At 25.8% G+C, this 23,427-nt stretch overlaps 3 protein-coding genes across 6 annotated transcripts; 1 reads left to right on the forward strand and 2 right to left on the reverse strand.

The window, feature by feature from the left end:
* Positions 1-366: 366 nt before the first annotated feature.
* LOC134838148 (uncharacterized) lies at positions 367-5,507 on the reverse strand. Its single transcript, XM_063853619.1, has 4 exons — positions 5,154-5,507; positions 4,718-4,766; positions 817-1,493; positions 367-752 (listed from the first exon to the last, which is right to left on the reverse strand). Exons 1-4 carry the CDS (start codon positions 5,299-5,301, stop codon positions 487-489), a joined length of 1,140 nt encoding a protein of 379 aa, XP_063709689.1. The 5' UTR covers positions 5,302-5,507; the 3' UTR covers positions 367-486.
* A 2,545-nt stretch (positions 5,508-8,052) lies between these two features.
* On the reverse strand, positions 8,053-13,794 carry LOC134838418 (guanylate kinase). 4 transcript variants are annotated; one of them, XM_063853946.1, is made up of 5 exons: positions 13,619-13,793; positions 11,095-11,371; positions 9,756-9,979; positions 9,584-9,694; positions 8,053-8,735 (listed from the first exon to the last, which is right to left on the reverse strand). In XM_063853946.1, exons 1-5 carry the CDS (start codon positions 13,749-13,751, stop codon positions 8,686-8,688), a joined length of 795 nt encoding a protein of 264 aa, XP_063710016.1. In that variant the 5' UTR covers positions 13,752-13,793; the 3' UTR covers positions 8,053-8,685. The 4 variants fall into 4 exon arrangements, with proteins under 4 accessions (XP_063710016.1, XP_063710017.1, XP_063710018.1 ...); XM_063853947.1 differs by lacking the exon at positions 8,053-8,735 and adding an exon at positions 8,933-9,105; XM_063853948.1 differs by lacking the exon at positions 8,053-8,735 and having other exon boundaries at positions 9,135-9,694; positions 13,659-13,794.
* A 449-nt stretch (positions 13,795-14,243) lies between these two features.
* Positions 14,244-17,116, forward strand: LOC134838411 (mRNA export factor GLE1). The gene is made up of 5 exons (XM_063853940.1): positions 14,244-14,423; positions 14,480-14,853; positions 14,914-15,583; positions 16,130-16,318; positions 16,370-17,116. The coding sequence occupies exons 1-5, from the start codon at positions 14,244-14,246 to the stop codon at positions 17,114-17,116; spliced, it is 2,160 nt and encodes a 719-aa protein (XP_063710010.1).
* The last annotated feature ends 6,311 nt before the right edge of the window (positions 17,117-23,427 follow it).

The following is a 23,427-nucleotide window of genomic DNA, read 5'->3' on the forward strand; positions in this document are numbered from 1 at the left end:
TAAAATATATTTTTTTAAATATTTTTTTTAATATTTTTTTTTTTAATTTTTAATAAATTTATTTTTTGATATTTTTTTTTATACCTATATTTTAATTTCGAGCAACTTACCTTTTTTGCATCCTTTTAAAAGGATTTTAATTTTTTAAAAAGTTTTTAAAATCTTAAGATTTTTAAACTTAAAATATTTTAAACAAAAATGTCTTATAACTTACGGAAACGAAAAAATTCTAAAGAAAATTTCTTATCTAACAAACGAGACACTTCACAACGAAATCTTGTATAACTATGTTTACTACTTGTTTTCTATTCGATAGAAAATTTTCAAATCATATATTTTTTTTATTGTAAAATAAATATTTCGGTTCGTTTTAATTAACTACGTTGTGATTAAAATTGTTAAGAATATTATCTACATTAAACAGCACTTTTTAATTCAAAACTTTTAAAATTAATTCAAGTTAGTCATTTTTTAAAAAATATGTTGTTAACATTCTAATCGTCTATTTATTGTTGCATTCCAATGTCCATCCCAGCAAAAATAGGGATTCGTTCGTTTCTTTGGCATTTTCGTTTTTGACACGTTGTCATCGATGCATTTCAGACGACAAACTGTTCCTTCGGGCACATACAAATTATATTTTCCTAATTTTTCTCTCGAAACGGGCGTTTTACAGGAGAATTTTGTGCCCGTTGGCGGCACAGGTAACTCGCAGCTTTGTTCTGGATTGAAAGGCTTCGCATCTAAGCTTTCTGTAAAAGACAAAAAGTTAAAAAAAATTAATTTCTCAAAAAAAAAAAAAAAAATCAAACATACTTGGTTTCGCATATTTACAAATCGGAGGTTCTCCAGACCACTTGAGTTCATCATTGCAATAAATTGGTCGATTATGTGATAATTTTCCATTATTTTTGCATCCAAAACGACATTTTGATCCCCAAACGTTGCCCATATCGCAAAAAACTCGCAAATTTTCATCCGGCGAACGAAATTTTGTGCATTTTTGTACAACGACTTTGTAACGTAACGTACAAACTTTTTCAATTTCGTTCGTTTTTGCATTTCGAATGCGTCCTATGAAGGAATGTGTTCCTTGTGGCAAGCCAAAACGGAAATTTTGACTGAAAAGTGTGTCGAGGGTATATTGCGACGGCGAAAGAATATGTCCTGCACACGAATGTAGCTTTGGTCCATCGATTAAAACGCCGTCTTCGTATTTGGAAGCAACCATTGTCTTTTCTCCGGGACATTTTAAGCAAATTCTTCCTCGATGACTTTTGACCTTGAATTGACCTTCTTCTGATAGATTTTTATACATGGGAGTTCCAATGTTGACATAATGAAACGCCGGAGGACGACTGATAGTTATGTTACGAACGCTTCCTGATGCGTGAAAAACTCCGGGGAAAACGACATGCATTGGTCGACATTTTCGTTTCAGAATTTGCGTTTGAATGATTGGCGTCACATACTCAAAGTTCTTCGGCGGGTGCCTGCGGAAGAGAAAACACATTAATATGCAATTTCTGGTTTCAAAAGAGATCTAAATCAAGTATTGAACGCATGTTTACATGTTTTCGCGTTAATTTATTGCTTAGATTAAATGCGCATTAAATCGTCCCCCCAGAATGCGATAATTAACATGCATGTCACAGAAAAAACCGCACATGTGTGAACGGAATTACAAAGTGCTGACTCAACTATGTCGATTGAACTCATCTTTGTCATATTTTTGCGAAATAAAATCTTTGAGATCGTAAAAAGATCAGATCGCAACAATCGTCTGATAAGAAAATTTTATTTATGAGACAACTAAATTAAAAGCGACATAAAGTTAAACTCAGTCAATTTGCATTCAAATCGAATGTTTAGTTATTACACGCTTGTTAACTTCGCACAAACGAGAAGCTCGGCGTCTAAGTTTTTTTAAGAACAGGGTTCTGAAATGCACAATTTTTGCTTAAAACTTACAATTAAAATAAAATTACGAGTAATTAATTTGTAATTAATTAGAGACATTAGCTACAAATTATTAGCATTTAATTAATGAACGAATTCATATATTGCGATAAATTTATCAACGAGTACTTAATTTTAGTGCAGACTGCAAACAACAACACTATTCATAAATTTGTGAACATTTGCATGTTTGTTGTATAAATTACTTTGCTCTGTAGGATAAATAAAAAATGATCCGACAATGAGATATTTTGCATACATGCGGAAAAATCAAATTGATGCTTTTATGAAGATGTCAATGCTAATGATGTGTTATATCAATTTTTTTTTTGAACTAATTAAAAATTAATAAAGTTTATTTTAAATTTATTTTATCTGAGGAGGAAAAAAATAATTTTTTCTTTGGTTGATAATATTGAAAAAAATAATAATAAATAAAAATAATTCGAATTTCATGGATAAAAATTAAAAATATTAAGTTAAAAAAATTAGAATAAAATTAATTTAAAAATAAAATAAATTGAGAATTAAAAAATTATTAATTTTTATAGAGTTTCTTAAGATAATTCTAATTTTAAAATAATTTTAAGATTTTTTTTAATTTAAAATTTTTTAATTAAATTTATTATTTTTTTTTAGTTGTTAATTTAAAGATTTTTCATATTTTTGTACAATTTTAAGAATTTTTTATTATTTTTTTAATTTAATATTTTTTTAATTAAATTTAGTAATTTTTGTTATTTTTTAAATATCAATTTAAAAAATTTTCATATTTTTGTAAAATTTGAATAAAAATTTTATTTTCAATTTAAAATAATTTTTTTTAAAGTTATAATTTAAAGAACTCAAATAATTTTTTATACTTTTGTACAATTTTAATAAATATTTAAATTATTTTTGATTTAATATTTTTTTTTAAATTGTCAATATAAAGATTTTTATTTAAAAAAAATTAAATTTTATTAAAAAAAAATTAAATTTTAGAATTCAGTTTTTTTAATTTAATATTTTTAATCCTGTTTTTAATTAAGTTTATTAATTTTTATTATTTTTTTTAAATTAAATTAAATTGTCAATTTAAAGATTTTTAGAATTTTTGTACAATTTCAATAAAAATTTTATTTTTAATTTAATATAAAATCAAAATTATTTTTTTCAAAGTGTAAATTTAAAGAATTAATTTTTTTTTTTAATAATTTGATATTTTAACAGAAAATTTCAAATAACTAAAAAATATTTGCTAAAACTCTCTCTTTGAAATTATCTTTACTTCTTTAAAAGTATCATTCGGTTAATTTGTAATTGAAAAAAGCTACTTCGTTTGCATGCGAATTGATTGATGGCTAACCACATTCGCTAATGAAACAATTAATCAAGTTTATATCACACATCTTAATTATTCTCGAGCAAAATATTAATTATCATTTTGTATCGCGCCAAGTCTTGATATCTAAAAAAAATTATTTCAATAATTACATGTCAATACGATATTAATTGCTTCAACACAGCAGGTTACTCCATTCATTACGATCTTTTACTTCAAATTGTCTGCATTTAATCAGGAGAAATACAACATACGTGTCTAAACAAACATCATCTGATATTAATATATGAAACAATTTCTGATAAATTTTGCACAAGTGTCAGTGTGATGCATTTAATTGATAAAGCGAAAAACATTTCATTAGGTTAGTAGGTAGTAGTACATCATCTGCTTTTGATTGACACAAATGTTCCATTTGACAAAACGGATGTGAATGGAGTTGCCCAGCTACTTGTTATGCATAAGACACAAGTCGACAAAGTAACGGAAAATTTCATAACACGATTTACATAGAGATTCATTAACCGATGCACTAACAGATCAAATGTCGTCGTCGCGAATAAAGCAAAACCGCAAAGCACATGATTTTTTCTTTAATTTTTACTCAAATTACTGTTTGTTTTCAGGTCAAAAATGGATTATTTTTTTAGCAGCATGTAATTGTCAGGTAGAAGACATTGACTTCAGTGTGTTATGATGCATTAGCAACGAGAAGTAGACAGACCGCAATCAAAATTACTGACACTTGAGTAGAATGATGTTAATACGATTAATTAGGATCGAGTTTCATTTGCGTTTGATGTTGTGATTGTTTTGACAGGTTATTGCAATAGACATGTAGGCATACCGCGAGTGTGAGGTTTATGCTCAAAATAGAATAAAATGGGATTTAAAAGGAATTAATAGATAAACTTTTTAAAATTATAAAATTTATATTGACTTTGCCCTACAAAAGTTGAAAGTAAGCACTTGCGGCAAAAACTATGCGTTTCCGAGCATATGTTTCATGGAGAAAAGTGATTCTTATGACTCAAGAAGTGTTTTAGCGCGAAAAAAAAATTTCAAAAAATTTTCACCCATAAAATTTATATTGATTTGAATGTCTCCCTCTCATAAGGAACTTGTTTCATACTTTATAGTTTGTTTTTTTTTAATTTGTATTTAGGTAATATTAATTTGTTTTAAAAGTCGAAAACTTCATTAAATATATTTTTTTTAATTTTATTTTTTTAATATTATTTTTTTAAAATAAATTTTTTTTAAAATTTTTTTTTTTAAATTTTTTTTTTAAATATTTTTTAAAATATTTTTTTTTATATTTTTTTTATTTTAAAAAATTTTTTTACTTATTTTATTATTTCTAAATTAAGACGAGTTTTTGAAAAAATCTTAAAAATTATGATATATATTGTGTGATGCTGAATATTTACTTACCATTCACTGTTTGGTATGCTGATATTTATACTTTTGCTAACATTTTCATCTACGATGGAAAACAATAAAAAATTGTTATTATTTATTAAATATTTATAACACTTTAATTCTATAAATACAAATATCGAAGAATTTTGTTTGATTACTCATTCATAATATTTTTTTTCATATCGAAGCTATTAAATTAACACAAGAATGCAAATATTATGGAATTCTTTCTCGACACTTTTAATTTTATTATTTAAAACACCTTTCAAAGGTCATATTTGCTCTTCAATCGAAATCTAATCAAAATAATGTGAGTCATTTACGCGAGAAATTCCATTAAAGAAAGTAGTTCTGTTTTCAATTTTAAATGGCGCCATTTATTTTTATGCAAATCGATCTCCTTTTTTTATATTTTTTTGATTTATTGCAAAGTGTGAGAAATACACACCCGATATGGCAGCTGCTGTTGTCGCCAGCAAGAAAGTTGACATAAACCAGAACGAAACTATCACTTTGGTAATTAAATTAATGGATTGACAATGACTTGCAGAATGGCGCGTCGCCGATGATATTAACATGCTGTAATAATCCCTCATCACTTCGTTTATTTTTTTTTTTTTGGATTAGTACGTAAACATTTTCCGGATTAACGAGAAGAAAACTAAAATCGATGAAAGTTGACACTTGTTGTTTCGTCTTTTTTTTTATTTTATTTCCATGTTACTTTTTGCACTTTCCTCTTAATTAATTTTCTTGTTATTTTAGGTTTTTCATGAAGAGTAGTTTTTCCGATCCGCACCGTTGAACCAATATTTCAGAACTGATCAATTACACTTCGCTGGATGGCAATTCTTAAATGGAATTATAAACTGCATTCACGTATATTGAAAAACTACACGCGATCACAAGTGTAAGCAAGCAATGTAAGCACTCTAAGCACCCATAGAGCAAAAAACAGCTGTGCACTTAGTTTGTATTCGCGTCGTCGTCAACACTGAATGAAAATATATTTATGCAAAAAAATATTAAAAAAAAAAAATTATCGCCGCGCTCATGCACTCGTTCGCAGCAGGCAATAATGTTATTATACTTTATTATTAAAATAGATAGTCATCGATGCACGGTCAGTGTGAATATTGTCCATCCATCCAGTTTTGTTCCGCACTGCAAAAGTATGATAAAATAAAATTTAAATGGTTTGTGGCAAATTATCGAGTTTGACATGCAAGTAACATGCTTTCAGTTTAGAAATTTTTTATTTAATCGGAACGAACAATTAATTAACATCCAAATAGGTATTAAAATGATGAAAGCTTCAACGTGAAAGGATATTTTTATTTACTCTCCTGAATTCTATTCTATTCTAATATAAATATAAAATTATATATTATTATATATAACATTTATATATATATAACATTATTATATATAACATTGTAAATAACTTCTCATTTACATTTGACTTTTGTTTAAAAAAATTACAAAATTGTTTTTCCAAATTTAATAATATAAATATATTGTAATAACTTTGCTGCCAGAACTTGGCATTGATAAATAAAATAAAAAATATATTATATATAATAATAATAATATAATAATAATAAATAATAATATAATGTAATATAATATAATAATAATATAGTATAATATAATAATATAATATAATATAATATAATATAATATATATATTATTATTAAATTATATATTATATTTGTTATACCTTGTTCATATTTCAAAAAATGCACAAAATATTGCAATATAGTATTCTACATTCTATATTCATACAAAAAGAAAAAATCAACAAACAAGTCCATTGAGCATTGAACAACAACAGGTTCAACAAGCAAGTCGATAATATTTCAATCAAGTAGCTTGATTTGAATTGAAATAAGTGTTTAAAATGAAATTAACTTTTTTTTTTCATTTAACGATATTTTACGATATTTGCTTCATATTCATTATCCAATAGAAAATTTACTTTTTTTATATTAGATAAAAGTTATTTCATGTTTTTCGAATATTTTTAGTTTTTTGATAATCAAAGATAATCAGTGAGTGTATTACCGAAAAATTTAATCTCTTACATTTTTGCCATTTATGCCATACAATGTTGAGAAAAAACATAAATTTTCAATTAAAATGATCTCATGAAAACATTTTTAATTAAGCAGTGCGATAATGTTTACTGTCATGGCAAGTAATGCGTTTTTGTAGCAATTTTAAATTTTTCTCAAAATTTGCATCCCGCAAACTGTTTATGGGAACCATATGCACATTATGGAATTCCATCGTATAAAATGCGCATTACAAAGTAATATTCAATACACTTTTTTTTAAAGATGATTCATATTTGGTGACAATCGTCATTAAATATTCAGAATTCATATAGGTAGAAATTTATCAGATAAAATAATTTAGTGCAAAGAACAGAATACGGAATGTTTGCGTAGATCTCAGAATTAAAATAATCGGATTAAAGTTTAAACAAATGTAACAAACATTAATATTAATATGCAATAAATCAAATAAGACTTTGTTTGATTTAAATTATAGAAAACGGGCTAGAAATGCTCGCAGAATATTAAATTTTAAATCATTGCACGGGATTTGTGTTGGAATTTATAAATTTTGATGAGTTTGATAACTTTTATTTAAATAAATACGTTAACTTACTATTATTGTTCGTTGTACATTTTAATCTCTCAAAATGGGCACCCGAAATTCAAATAATTGTACGAATTTTTATTTTCAAATTAGGCACCTCCAAATTGATGAAAATATCAAATCTTTCGAGAAATTTTTATTATTATTTTTTTATTTTTAATTTCTGATAAATTAGCTAAATATTTTGCATTATTTACAAAAAAATCAATAAAAATAGTAATTTTCTTTGAAAAATTTTAAAACTATTATTTGCATTGAACTTATCAATATTTTGAAATTTTTGTAATTTTTGTTTTTTTTTAATGACATTTTAGATAATTTTAATCCATTTTTAATTAAAAATATTAAAAAATAACATAAAACGTGAATTTCAGAATAATGCCTTACTTCAGATTTGCCCATTTTGGGAGATTATACTGTATTCGTATAAAAAAAAAATTAGTTATATTGTAACTTACCATATGATGATATTTGAATGAATGAAACAGTTTTTCGCTTTTTTCATAATTGAATTTCAATTCGCAGCAGAGAGCTCTTGCGGATTTTTCATGAAGTACATTTTTTCAACATTTTCCAAATGAAAATATTTAATACTAATTTTAATAAAATTTAAAATTATTTTAAGATTTCAACTAATAAAAAAACACAAAACTAATTTTTAACTTCAATTAAATGACATTTATTTGTTTTTCCTCTTTATTGACATATTTGGTATTGTACAGAATATTTCTCCGTTATTTGTCAAACAGTATGACTCAAACATTAACAATATTTTTTTTTCTATTTATTCTACTTATTTTTTATAATTTGTGAGAAATTACAGAAATTTCGTCCAACATTTGCTTCCTTAATAATAAAGTTTTATTTTTTTTGTTTATAATTTATGTGAAAACTAAACTTATCTAATTGGTTGTGTATAAAAATGGTTTAAAATTATAATATGGAAAATTTTTGTTGCTTTTCATTATTTGATTAATACTTTTTGAACAATGAAGTCCCTATCACCATTCACATTGTACTTCAAATTTTTTTTAAAACGCATTCATTCTACTCAGGCCTTAGAGTAAGAATCTTATATAATTAGTTGTGTAGTAAAAAACGAAACAAAAAATTAAATATTATTTTTTTTTAAGTAGAAAAAGAAACCTTTTCAAGTTCTTTGTAAATTTTTCCTATTTTTTTTTTAATATGTGTATATAGTTCATTACTTCATAGTAGCAATTATTTTCTTTTAAAAAAGTTTCCAAATTGAAACATGTTTTGATTATTTTTTTGAGTTTTTTTCAGATGTTCCGTACGAACGGGCTGCAGCATCTTATATTTTGTAAGGATTTATTATTTGCGGTGTCGCCTGTTCAAAGTCATCTAAGTTGTGTGAAGATTGTCGTGTTGAAGAAATTAAAAGTATAGATGGAGAGAGAGATAAAAAAAGGTACAAAAGTTAATATTTTTCGTTGGAATTTTTCGTTAGTGAAACAAATCTCTTAAAACACTTTTTTTTTTAGTTAACACTGTTCATTTTGAATGTTTTTGGTTTTTAAAGCAATATTAATATTTTATCAAAAAAAAACAAATTTTTTATTAAAAAAAAACTTTTTCACTCAAATTTTGTTATTTTTTAAAGCTTCGTTGATTCCTAAATTTTCAATATTTTTAACGGAATTTTCGATAGTTTTAAATTAATGATCTTTAAATATTACTTATTGATCGCTGTAATATTAATTTCGTTCGTTTTCTGCAAAATAATAGATTGATTAGTGCAAACGACGTACTTCTAAACACTCAAGCTCATATAAATTTGAGTGTTAGAAGCCATCGAAACTTTTTGTATTTTTGTAAATATTGTCATGGAATATATTTTTTTTTTAATTTAATTTCTTTTTAAATTCTTTTTTTCTATTCTAAAATCTATAAATGCTTCAACATTAATTTAATTCATTGTGGAATGTTCAGGTTCAAAAGTACTTTTAATTCTAATTCTAAGTTACCTACTAATGTTAGTTTGATAAAAAATGCATTTTGTCATGCATTATTTCAAAAATTTTTCAAAAATGCAAGTCAAAAATTGTAAAAACAAAAAATAAAAACAATGGGGACAAAAACTTTTATGTTAGTCAATTTTGGAAAAACAAACGCGTCGAAGACTTGAATCGTTTTTTAGTTCCAGTCTTCGTCGTCATTCAACTCCACATGTTTTAGATGCACATTTATACCTTCATCACGTTGTGTTTCCAACTCCTTCACAATAAAGTCCCGAAGTTCTTGATATGCCTTTTTGAGGGTGACGTTGTGAATGATAACGTCAAAGTTTCCGGGAGTGTTTCCTGTTTTTTTTTAAAGAAATTTAAAATTTTATTTCAAAAAAATTTAATTTTAAAGAATTACCGTATTGAATTTCGCATTTGGCTGTGTTAAGACGCTTTTGTAAAGATTCTTCTGTCTCTGTGTTACGACCACGGAGGCGACGTTCCAACTCTTCGATAGATGGGGGATTGATAAATACCAAAAGGGGGTTGAGTGTGCTGTTTCGTACTTGTTTTACGCCTTCGATCTCAATATCAAGTACACAGACCTTTCCTTGTTTTTGGACATTTTCTACTGCACGTTTGCTGAAAAAGAAGAAAAATAATTTTTTTCTTAAGTTTTAATTTTTAATAAAATTTTTAATAAATTTTCAATAAAATTTTCAAATTTTAATAAAATTTTTATTTTTTAATAAAATTTTTAATAAAATTTTCAATTTTTAATAAAATTTTCAATTTTTAATAAAATTTTTATTTTTTAATAAAATTTTTAATTTTTAATAAAATTTTCAATTTTTAATAAAATTTTTATTTTTTAATAAAATTTTTAATTTTTAATAAAATTTTTAATTTTTAATAAAATTTTTAATTTTTAATAAAATTTTCAATTTTTACTTATTTTTGTTTCAAAAATCATATTTTAAATAAAATTTTCTTCTCAAAAAAATGTTTTTCATAAAATTAAGTAATTTTCCAAATTTTACAATTTTATTTTACAATTACAATTTGACAATTATTTTTTATGATTTTTTTGTTATTCAGTGTTATAATTTTATTTATTAGATTTTTATTTTATTTTTATTATTTTTTTTATTTATTTTCAAAAATTTTGGACTTGATTTTGTTTTTCATTAAAATTTTTTTTTCATCAAAAATTATTTCCTTTTAAAAAAGCATGTTTACTTTCGAATATTTTATTTGTTTTCCACGCCATTAAATAAAAGCCCGACACACAAAATTACGTCTTTGTCTGAATTTTCGATTCGCGTCGCGATCAACAATGAATTCGACCAACCTCAACCTACGACAATGCGGTTGACGACATTTAAACTCATCATCATCATCATGCACTTTCGGGTTGTCAAGCAATGCAATTTATTGGCTCGATATAATTTTTAAAATTTTCTTTTTGAAATAACTAATTGCTCTCATTTGCGTGCCAAATTTAATGAGTTCTCCGAGAATTTTCGAAAAAAAAATTCTAATTATTTTGCCGGCTCATTATGAACTATTTTATGAAATGCGATTAAGTAATAGTTTCAGCGGCGAGAGCATCACAAAAGCCGAATTTTGTGTGTTAAAAATAGACGAGATGTGTCCTCTAACGAGTTTCATGTCAAAAAAAATTGTGATTCAATTCAAAATTTGTGCATTTATGGGTTATTTGAGATTATTTTTAGAAAATCGGGTCAGCTACTTACCTTGTGCCATACATATTTCCACTGAAAACCGCCGTTTCGATAAATTCTCCATTCTCGATGGCATGTTGCATATCTTCGACGCTCACAAAATGGTAGTGTACAGCATTTTCCTCTCCGGGACGCGGTTTGCGGGTCGTGTGTGACACACTGAAGCCGAAAGTTTCGGGAAATTCTTTGAATAAGCGTTTCAAAAGGGTACTTTTGCCTGATCCTGAGGGACCGCAAATGACGAGGGGGCGTGGACCTTGTTTTACCATCTTTTTAAATTGTGTAAATGCTGCGTTTTTTGATGAATCGATCGAGCAAGACGATCACGTTGATACCACGTTGATTGAAGATGAAAGAGAAAATCGGAATTTTTTTGTTATATCACTCAGTTGGCAAGAAAAATTATTATTAATAAAATGCTCTCTCTTGTTGTTAGTTTCGTGTCTATTTTATGAATGACTAAAGAACCGTCGATCTCATCGACTCTTATAATAACTTTTAAACAAATAGACACTCTTTTTTTTCGTTGTTAGAGAATTACATGCAAATAAAATTAGAACGAGAGAGTAGACTACATTTTGACGACATTCAAAAAAATGTAATAATTTTCTTTGAACGTCATTTAATGTTAAAAGGCACGTCCGTTATTACAAAAAAACAACAACAACGCTACAATTGATAAACAATTAATACAGAAAAGGAAAACAAATGAAAAACATTTACGTGCAACATGCTAACACTTTGTGAACACTTTCTTTTAAATACGAGGGAATTCGAAACTTTCACAATATTGACAAGGGTTTCGTTTAATTGCGAGGCTCGTGTTAATTTTTTTTATTATTACAATTAACAAATATTTAGGAAAGGTAAATAAAAAGCGTGCTTCATCAGTTCTTATCAGTATTTTTATTAAGACATTTGATAATTAGCACGCACGTTTCGTGTCTGGTTCAAATTATTCTTGGACTAACTTAAATTACGATGATGTTTATTTACAGTATGACAAACATTTTTTTTTCATAAAAAAATTATTTTGAAAAAAAGAAAAAAAAAATTAAAATTTAAAAAAAATTTTTTTCGCGCTAAAACCTTTCTTGAGTCATAAGAATCACTTTTCTCCATGAAACAAATGCTCGGAAACGTATATTTTTTGCTACAAGTGCTTACTTTCAACTTTTTTAAGGCAAACTCAATAAAAATTTTATAATAAGAGGATATGGATGAAAATTTTTTGAAATTTTTTTTTCGCGCTAAACATTCCTTGAGTCATAAGAATCACTTTTCTCCATGAAACATATGTTCAAAAACGCATATTTTTTGCTACAAAAGCTTAGTTTCAACTTTTTTACGGCAAAGTCAATATAAATTTTATAAAAAGTGAAAATTTTTTCAAAATTTTTTTTTTCGCGATAAACATTTTTTGAGTCATAAGAATCACTTTTCTCCATGAAACATATGCTCGGAAACGCATAGTTTTTGCCACAATTGCTTATTTTCAACTTTTGTAAGGGAAACTTAATATAAACTTTATAATAAAAATATTATTAAAGAAGAACGCAAAAACACTGTTTACGATTTCCTATTTATTCAAATGTTATTTTTCATTTTTTTTTTGTTTTTCAGTAAACATCATTAATGGTCAATAAAATGACTCAAAAAACGGAAATTCAGAGAATTTTCTTGAAAATGTGAGGCTAAAGATAAAGAAGAGATGATCCAAAAAGAGAGTTCATATGAGAGGAGACAAAATAATTGACAGCCGGTATTTTTTTTTCATTTTTAGACATAAAAAATTAAGATCTGACACAAAAATTTATCTGTTTTATCACGCGTGGCATCCCGGATCAAAAATATTTCAAAATTCTACGCAAAAATGTGTTCATCGAGGTCACATAAACGGTAAAGTACAATTTTCCTCGCACATTTTCAAATAAATCAAATTAGCGTTGGGTGACTTTTGCTCTTCTACGTGTCGTTGAGCACAGAGTCGTCACAAAATTAAAGTATAAAATTGCAAAAATTCATTCATTCCTCGTTTTTTTTTCGAGATGAGTGTTCTCATGATGGGAAATACACTTCGAAAATTCTATAATTACGAATGTCGACTCAGAAAATGCTAAAAATAGCTTTTTGAATGCACAAAGTTACTCATACAATGTACAAAATTTCGACAAAGAAAGCCGCTTCGTCGTTTTTAACTTCGATTTTTTTTATTCAAAGTCCGAAAATCGCCCGTTAAGTGATTTTTAGCAAAAAAGGAGTGTAAAAATGGGAATTATCTTGTTATCCAATTGAATCAACAATATAACCTTTCATGCAAATAACTAATTTTCCATTAATTTCGCGTCTTTTAAGCGAAAAACAGGCCGAAACTCACCTCTTACAATAAATACTGTTAGTGTCAACATGTTCTTGGCTTTGTTAGTTACAGATCAGACTTGAGAGAGTTAGTTACAGAAGAGTGAGGAATGTCATGAGAGGAAGCCACAGAGGCAGGAAGAAGATGAAATGTGCAAGTTTTCCCTCTAAATTTTACCTCTTTTACCACAGACAAAAGTTTGATGCGTTTCACTAACTTTTTGCAGGTAATTACACAAATTTCTTTCAGCACTTTGTAAACTCGTTAAAGTAAAATACCGCGTGGAAATACGAATGAAAGGAGCGAACATTAAAACACGTCTTTTGCTTTGCGAGACTCAAAGTGTTGCATATTTTTTGACAGTATGAGGATTTTGACAATCAGCTGACGTGCCCCAGCATGCAAAAAATAATTCCTGCCCATGCTCACTGGGGTCGGCAGGAATTTTTTTTGCATGCTGGGGCAGATCAGCTGTTGGTAGTGAGACGAATGAAATTGATGATGACGATCCTCGAATTGTTCATTGGGAATTTTTAAAAATTCTAACGCTATGAAACGCTCACAGTTTGAATAATTTTCATCGTTTTTTTTTTTTATTTTATCCAAGCAAGCTTTGATTTTTTTTGAGTTTTTTAAATATTTTTTTTTATAACTTTTTTTTTATAACTTTTTTTTTATTTCAATTGTTTTTTATATTTTTTATAATTTTTTAATTTAATATTTTTTTTAATTTATAGTTTTATTTTTTGTTTTATTTTCAAAAAAAAAAAAAAATTCTATAACTCCAAATTTAATAGCAACAATGGTCGATATTCTTGCATTACGAAGAGAAACGAAAATTTCTCAGTTATTGAAGTCAGAAGGAGCTTTTTCCCATGAACATCAAATACCTGGATGGCAAAATCTTTTATTATGCGAGAAGTTACCAATGTACAAATTTCCTTTCAAAGTTAATTTTAGTCGAAATGTTGTTGGAAAGAAAGTAAAAAATTTATTTTTTCTTAAATTTCAGTAAATTAAAATTTTAATTTTTTTTAGCTTTGGAGAAATCATCCTTATGATATTCGTTCCATCTCTTACAATTTTGGTTACGATGCACTTCATGACCCGCATTTGAGGAAATTTTTCAACAAATCCATTAACAATGAACGACTTCAATTTCATTCTTTGACTGATAAAGATACAGATGGAGTCTTGTGTGATTTAAAGACGTTTAACAACTTTAGAAAGTATCTTTTTGAATTGTTTTTGATCGAAATTCATCGAAAAATGAAGGAAATTGACCGAATTGAGAAACAACGACTTATTCTGCGAAAAATTGAGGACAAAATTTACAAATCAGAACTCAAACAAAGTTATCAAAGGTCACACGAAGAGATTTTGAAGGAAATTCAAGAAGAACGTCATAAGCGGTAACTCATAATTTTCATAAAAAAATAAATTTTAAATTTTTTAAATAATTTTTTTTTTAGTTTGCAAAGCCTTCAACACAAATTCAAACAAACAATTTCGATGCACGAGACAAAAAAACTGAATCTTTTCACCGAGTTTCGTGTTCGAGCATTCCATCGATCCAATTTAATCAGATGTCGACTTTCAATTCAACGCGAAAAACAAAGACGTCGTCGCATAAATCTCATTCTACGATTTCAAGCAAAGTTTCGACATCATCAAAATGTTTTGCAAAATCGTCTCGTTAACAAACAACAAGATAAACTTCGAAAAGTTCGTGAACGATGGCACGCCATTCTTGCTTTTCGTGAAAACTACAACAACAAAAGGGAAATTTTACTTGCGGAAAATGAGCGAGAGATGCAAAGAAACGTTGAACGACGAAAAGAAAAATTGGAGAAAGCCAAGCAACGAATGAATGAAAAGTTTATGCAATACAAAGCGGCTCAAGTGAGAAAACGTTACAAACACTTTCACAAAGAAAATGTGAAAAAAGCGATGCGGAACGGGATGATGTCAAAAATGCGTCGATTGCAAAAAAAGAAAAGGGCAAAACGTGAGAAAAGTTTGTTCAGTATCGAAAATGACGAATTCACGAGTAAAGATAAATTAATTGTTATTGCTGAGCCGAAGGAAATTGAAAGTTCAGAAGTTATGAGTAATCGAGAAAGTTTTTATTCGATAACGAAGGTAACTTATATTTATTTTTTTTTAATGTCGAATATTAAAGCCGCTTCATATGAAAATCTAAAAGTTCCATTCAAAAGTCAAAATGAAGCTAAATAAAAAAAAATTAAAATTTATTCAAAATTTACCGTTTTTTGGTCTATTTTCATAATTTTTTAAGAAATTTTCAATAATTTTTTAATTTTTGTTTTGAAAATCATATTTTAACTTGAATTTTCTTCTCAAAAAAAAATTTTTCATAAAATTATTGAATTTTTTTTTTCAAAATTTTTTGACTGTTATTTTTTATGAAATTTTAATTTTTCAATTTTTAACTTAAAATCAATTTTTAATTTGAAAGTTTCAAAGAACATTATTAAAAAACAACAAAAATGTTGATCAACGATAAAAAATTGCTAAAATTCTGTCATTTTGTATGAAAATAAGTATTTCAAAAATTTTTTTTTATTTTGCCCCCCCCCCCATTTTATTTTCAAAAATTTTGGACTTTATTTTTGAATTTCATTTGGAGCGGCCTTACTTTCTAACAAAAAAAAATCCTTCAAACAGAGCAAAAACAAGTCATACACGAATTCGAGCTTTGAAGAAATTCCATCGCAAGAAGAGAAAATCGACCGAAATACAATAAACGCTGCTGTAGATAAAGCCTTTGAAGCATTTGAATTCCTGAAATCGATTCAAAATAACTTGAGTATTATTGAAATTGCAAAGGAGATTATTGAAATATTCATTCAAACGGTAAGTAAAAATTTGTAATAAACAGAATAACTTCGAAATTTTTTCTTTTAGCCAGACAATATTCTCCCGTTTGACGATGCTGTTATCCAATACGCCCAATTACGTGCTCGCTCGACAATGGAATCCGTTAAAGATGAAGTTATGCAAGAAGTGCAATCCATAATTATTGCCAACAAAGATGTTCTATGCGGGAAATCAAAGTCATCGTCAACTGTGAAATCCAAATCTAAAAGTGTCGTTTTCGACGAGAAATTGAATTCCGTCTCGATTGAAACTCTTTCAAGTGAAGTAACATTTAAATCTGTTAAAAATCGTGTTCCAACGCCGACAACTTCTTTACATGACTTGGTTTCCATTACGTTGGAGGCAGAAAATGAAGATCCTGAAATTCCTGAAGAAAGTAATACTTTGGAGTTAATTCACTTGTCGAAAGGACAAAAACTCTTGATGGAACGAAATTGTGTTCTTTTTCGGAAATTGTTGAAACAAAGTGTCTTGCAAAGATGTCTGGCAGCTATCGATCTTACAACAATGATGATTGCGACGAAAGTGAATGAAAATCTCATTGGCATCGATATTGAGTATTTAATTGAAGTCGTTGGAGAATCACTTGTTCGACTTCCCACCGAAGACCTTCAATTTGGAAGTAATTTACTTCTGGCAACGAATGTCTTATCAACTCAAGTTTTGTTAGAACTGAGAGTTACTTTGTATGAAATGTGTGGGTGTCGCGAAGTATCATGTTTAACGTGTTTGCAAAGCTTCAGTTTAAGTGAAAATAAATCGTTAGTTGATTGAAATAATTTCTCATAATTGAATAAATAATGAAAAAAATATAAAAAAAAAATTAAAATAAAAAAATAAAAAAATTAAAAAAAAAATAAAAAAAAATTAAAAAAAAATATTTTTCAAAAAAAAAAAAAAAAATAATAAAAAATAATATTAATAAAAAAAATTTAAAGAATTAATAAAAAATTTTAAAGAAGTTGAAAACTTAAAAAAAAAATTTTTCTATTTTTTTTTATTTTATTTTTTTTATAATTTCAAATGTTTTTTTTAAATAAAAAAAAAATAAAACAAAGTTAAAAAAATTATTTAAAAAAAAAAAAAAAATAAAAAAAATATATAAAAAAAAAATTTAAAAAAAAAATAATTTTTTTATTTTTGAAATTTTTATTTTTTTTTATGCTTTAAACTATTTAATTTTATAAAAAAATTAAAATAAAAAAATTTAGAAAAATTAAAAAAAAAAAATTTAAAAAAAATTTAAAAAATTTAAAAAAAAATTTTTGAAGTTTTTAACTTCTAAAATAATTTTTATATTTTTCAAAAAAAAAAAAAATATTTAAAAAAAAAATAATAAATACCTAATACCTATTAATAAAAAAAAATAAATAATAAAAAATAAAATAAATAAAAAAAAATTTAAAAAAAATCAATGTTTGTTCAGAAATCAATTGATTTTTATGAATTAATGAACTCTTTGTGTAAACAAACTTCTTCTTGTGCAGTCAATTTAATTAAACTGCCCTAAATTTCTTATATACTACGAGTGTTAGTTCTTGTATGAAGTACGAAGATCTCAATAAATCGTTTAATTGACCGGAATGTTGGGTCTTCTTCTTGTTCACGCAATACTCGTCGTCAATTGATAAAAATTGAAAAGAATGGAGGCAGTCGATTTGAACAGTAAAATACTGTTAAAGCGCAAAAACACTCATGAAAAATTACGATAACGAGACACGTTGGTCACTTTCAGCTGAAATAATTTTTCTTCTTGTTATGATACATCACGCAATGAATTTTGCTGAAATTGAAGATAAATATTCTTCTTTCTTTTTTTTTTGCTTTCGTTACAATAAAGGCATAACAAAATTCTATTTATATCTCTCGCACTCTCTGTCATGCCACAACTTGCTGGTTTCTCTTTAGTATTTGTTTGGACAATATTTTGATAGATAGGCTCAGTAATTAATGAAGTGTCGTACAACGGAGTTGTTTATTTGGTCGAAGCGAAAAATAGTTATTAACAAGAAAAAACCACAAATTCGATTGACAGACAGTTAATGCACAAAAGAATCAAGTTCAAGTGAAAATCGACCTTCACACGTATTTGGCGAGAGTCATGCAACGCAAATATTTTCAACATTACAAGTAATTTTTTTTTTTGTAAGATAGAGGACAAAAACTTGAAGACTACACAGAAAAGTAAAGCAATATATTGAAGGGGAAATTTGTTTTTATATTGCGTATTTGCAACATATGATTCGATTCAACAGTGAGTCAGTCATCTTTTTTATAGATTTTTTTTTTCGTGTGTTACTCTTGAACTTGTATTACATTTATGAGCATTTTCCGTGATTGTCGATATTCTGTAAGTATTTAAGTATAGAAATCTTTATAGAATGCATTATTTCTTTATACAGGCGCTACTGTTGTGTTTGGCGCGTCGCAAGTAAGCTAAACATAATAAAAAAAAATACACAGCGTCACATTGTTTATACTATTAATAATGTATGTAATTGTACAGGGAGTTTTATCTAAAAGGCAATCAACTCATTTTTTATCATTTCAAATGAAAATCAAAAATGAAGTCCAAATTTTTTGAAAATAAAATGGGGGTCAAAATAAAAAAAAAGGTTTGAAATTTCAAGCTAAAAATTTAAAAAAATAAAAAAAAATATTAAAAAGTAATAATAAATATTAAAAAAATATTTAAAATATAAAAAAAATTAAAAAATAAAATTAAAAATATATATTTAATGAAGTTTTTCAATTTTTAAAAAAAATTATATTGAACAAAAAAAAACTATAAAGCATGAAACAAGTTCCTTTTCTCAATATAATTTATTTAGAAGTTGAATACTGAAAACTTCATTAAATATATTTTTTTTAATTTTATTTATTTATTTATTTTTCTTTATATATTTTAAATATTTTTTTTAAAATATTTTTTTATGTATATTTTTCAATATTTAGGTATTATTATTTTCTTTGAAATGACAAATTAATTTAAGATCATTTTAAGTGAAAAATTAAAAAATAATAATTTCATAAAAAAAAATGTCAAAAAATTTGAAAAATAATTTAAATCAATTTCATAAAAATTATTTTTACAGAAGAAAAATTATATTGAATTTCGTTTTTTAATACAAAAATTCGTAAAAATTGATTTTTTTTTTTAAATTTTTTGAAAATTTTTTGAAATATTATGAAAATAGACTAAAAACGGTAATTTTTGATAATTTTTTTATTTTATCCTATTGGATTTTTGGCTTTTGATACAAAAAGTAAAAAAGTTAAATAAAATTTAAACGGCCTAAATTAATAAAATTGAATAAAAAACATTTCTTCATAACAAATGAGCAACTTAAATAAAACTCCCTGTTTTAATATCTAAAATTACACTCGCGGTATTACAATATGATTTTCTATATCACATGAATGTATCAGACAATATACTCAACTTTACATATACCGGTACATTGTTAACACTCCTTTTGTTATATATATGGACGACTTTTTTCCACAAACACTGACAGACATTCGTTTACAGCTCTACATAAAAGTTAGTACGCGACTAAACTTTAGTAAGTGATGCATGTAAAAGTTGAGAATACACACAAGCAACAAATATAAAAGAAAAAAAAATGTACATTGCATGCTGTGTGCCACTGTGTGGAAAAAATAAAGTGTATTAGTATTTAAAAGGAATCAATTTAGTATAAGGGTGCATCTGATCGTGGTTGGTTTACTACTGATATACGACGCGCAAAGAATCAGAGCAAAAACATATGTTTAGCTCATGAAGTTTTAAATGCGAGATAAGAAATAAACACAGCTGAGTCATTAAATTATAAAAAAAACGTTGCCCGGCGTTTATCATAAAGGTTATTAAAATAACAAAAAGTGAATTTATTATGATTTAAAAAAAAAAATGACAAGTCAGCTCAATATTAGCGTGTTATGAATTTTTTACACAAATTTTTAGGAAGTGCTAACAAAAAATAAAAACAGTGAAAAAATGAATGAATTGAAACAAAGCCGAAAAATATGTATCGCCGCAGAATAATGTGAAAACTTTTTAAATAAATAAGTTTGCGTGCTTAAATAATTTCGTTTAGAACATTTTTTTCGTGTGCGAGGTAAATAATTCAGTTGATTACAGTCACAAATGATGAACAGAAATGCGGTGCGGTTACAATTTGTATTATTAAATATTATGTTCTAATATAGGAATGGTGTGATAAGAAGTATAATTGAAAAAGATAAATGCATAATAAATGTTAGTGACGTAATAAGAGTTATCGTGAGTCATAAAACTCACATAATATTCATAATATTATAATTTTCTATATAATATTATAATATAAAATATAACTTTTCTTCATAATACATAAAAGTTGTGAACAAAATTAAGTTTTTCTATATTATTTGTATATTATTTATATATAATTTTTATATTATATTGAAAGTTACATATTATATAATATGCATATAATTTTTATAAATATTTTTTTATACTAAATATCAAAAATTTGAGTATAAATCGAAGTTTAAATTGTAAAAATTAAACAAAAACACTCCTATCGAGTTATTATTTAATAGATTAATGTTATAATTTTTGATATTTAGTATAAAAAAATGAATATAAAAATTATATGTATATTATATACATGTTATAATATACAAATTATATATAAATAATACAAATAATATACATATAAATAATATAGAAAAAATTATTTTGTCCGTCACAAAATAAAAAAATATTTTTTAATACAAATTTAATATTTTTATAATTTAATATTTTTTATAATATAAAATATATTTTTTTTCTAAATAATAAAGAAAAAATAATTTTCAAATTCCTCAAAGTAAAATATTCCAATGGTCATTTTTGACCTTGATCATCAACAACATGACCTACTTTTTACCTTTTTCCGTTTGTATTATAATTTCCTTGCAGCTAAGGTCGTCGTTTCTCCTTTAGTACGATTTCAATAACAACAATAGACAACTAATACAAAATACATAAACATATTGAAAACTACGACGACACAAACCGAACGAATTTTTTCCGCCCCAAGGACAGACTGAATGTTGTATGTCAAACGATTAAATATCATTAATTCTTTCGATGTTGCTTTCGTTTGTATACCTTTTACCTTGTTGTGTACAGAAATTTCCCAACATTTAATATTTCCTCAATTATTTTTCTTTAACACGAATGCCGATGGATGGAAAATCATGTGAAATGAACTCATAAACTGTCATTACGATCCATTTGGATCCATTATAAAATTAATATTAATTAATTTATTTAAAATATTTTTAACGCAATGCCATGTTCTAATAAAAAAAAAGCTTGGTAGACTGATGCAATTTATGTCTTTATGAACTAAATGCGAAAGAAAATCAATATCGAATACATTACGTTACTGTATACTCACGTTAATTGAGCTCACAAGAGGATATTTGTCGTTCTTGCAAGTTTCGGCAGCAATACAACGACGAGCGTGTGACGTTGAAGTTTGAAGACAAGAGTAACAAAAAAAAAAAAATAAACAACATAATAAAATGTAAAATACTAAACAGGGAGCGTACACGAGACAATGGTCAAGAAGGGGTTGCCATCAACTTTCCAGTCCATACTTTCAATAATAAATGAATAGATTCGTCGGTTGGCGTCATTGCGTCATTAAATTCAAGCTTTGTTGAGTTTAATCTAGACGCGTTCAGTGCACTTGTGTACTTTACCTTTCTTCGTGTTTTAATCGTTGAGTACCTGCCAGGTCAAAAGAAAAATATTGAATTTAAAACAATAAGGGTGTGTGCAAAAACAACAATGAAACACAAAATAAACAGTTTACTTTACAATTTACTGTCTCACTATTAAATGTCTAATGCAATAAAGACGTTGTGTGAAGAATAATGGAGAAAATAATTTTCATCCAGAACGTAAAAATAAGAGAAATAAAATAATAATAACAGTAAAAAAGGGATAAAAAGTGAAAAATAATAATAATGATCATTTCTTTGGCATTTCAGTAATTGGAGAGCAAAATAAATGTTGATTATGAAAAAAAAATAAATAAACGAAGCAAATAAAGGTGAATAAAAACGTTGAAAAATATCCTTGTCGGTATTTGCTCCTTCATTGTACTCTATTATTAGATTTTAAACGTTGCTCGTTTATTTTATACAATTTTTCTCTACTTTTCTTTGGGAAGTGAAAAGAAAGCAAATTGCATTATTTTTGCTTGTAAGGTAAAATATATATTCTTTGTTTAAAATCACGTTGAAGTGTCATGTCAGTTTAAGCGTTATATCATCAGAGCATTAATAATAATTATACTACAAAGTGTCATCCGGATTATATTTAAAAAAGAAATTGAATAACATTTAATATTTTTTAATTTTTTTTTTTCATTAAACTGATTTACTCAGAATTTTTATAAAACTTTTATTGTTTTTGCCCTACAAAATCTGACAGTGACCTTATAACTCGAGAACGATGCGTCTCCGAGCATATGTTTCATGGAGAAAAATTATCTACTCGAGTCAGCGCACAATGTTAGCAAAAAAAATTTGGTCAAAAAAATTTCACCCAAAATTCTAAAAATTTAAAAAATAAGATTTTTTTATAGTTAAAAAAAAAAAAACAAATATTAAAAAAATAAACAACAAAAATATAAAAAATGTTTTTTTGAAATAAAAAAACATCTAAAAAAATTTATCATCTTAAATAAAACATTTTTTTTTTTTTTTTTACTTTTTTTCTATAATAATTTGTTTAAGAAGTTAAAAACTTCAACAAAATACATTTTTTTTATCTTTTTTTTTTAATATATTTTTTTGTACCTAATTTTTTTTTTATTTATTTATTAAAAATATTTTATAGAAATTTTTTATTTTCATATTTGTGAATTAAAAACATATTGAAAGTAGATTTTTGTTCAGGTCATTTTCAAATGGAATTTTTGCCAAAAATAACAAATTTGCTCTCATAAATTGATTTTCAATTGCAATGTTTTACTGCTGTTCAAATTATTATTTATTTATGCATATTTCATTTGTATACAAAACACTTAAAAAATACACAAAAC

This window comes from Culicoides brevitarsis, chromosome 1 (genome assembly GCF_036172545.1).
Source record: "Culicoides brevitarsis isolate CSIRO-B50_1 chromosome 1, AGI_CSIRO_Cbre_v1, whole genome shotgun sequence".
In the NCBI taxonomy this organism is placed as follows: domain Eukaryota; kingdom Metazoa; phylum Arthropoda; class Insecta; order Diptera; family Ceratopogonidae; genus Culicoides; species Culicoides brevitarsis.

Bases quoted from the DNA above. Each gene is read 5' to 3' on its own strand.
- LOC134838148 (XM_063853619.1), bottom strand. From the start codon at position 5,301: ATGAGGGATTATTACAGCATGTTAATATCATCGGCGACGCGCCATTCT. The intron at 4,767-5,153 runs GTGTGTATTTCT...TTTCCATCGTAG, and splicing joins AACAGCAGCTGCCATATCGG to ATGAAAATGTTAGCAAAAGT. The intron at 753-816 runs GTATGTTTGATT...TGTCTTTTACAG, and splicing joins TTGTAAATATGCGAAACCAA to AAAGCTTAGATGCGAAGCCT.
- LOC134838411 (XM_063853940.1), top strand. From the start codon at position 14,244: ATGGTCGATATTCTTGCATTACGAAGAGAAACGAAAATTTCTCAGTTA. The intron at 14,854-14,913 runs GTAACTCATAAT...TTTTTTTTTTAG, and splicing joins CAAGAAGAACGTCATAAGCG to TTTGCAAAGCCTTCAACACA. The intron at 15,584-16,129 runs GTAACTTATATT...TCCTTCAAACAG, and splicing joins GTTTTTATTCGATAACGAAG to AGCAAAAACAAGTCATACAC.
- LOC134838418 (XM_063853945.1), bottom strand. From the start codon at position 13,751: ATGTTCGCTCCTTTCATTCGTATTTCCACGCGGTATTTTACTTTAACG. The intron at 11,372-13,618 runs GTAAAATTTAGA...CAAAAAACGCAG, and splicing joins TTTTGTCTGTGGTAAAAGAG to CATTTACACAATTTAAAAAG. The intron at 9,695-9,755 runs GTAATTCTTTAA...AAAAAAAAACAG, and splicing joins CAAATGCGAAATTCAATACG to GAAACACTCCCGGAAACTTT.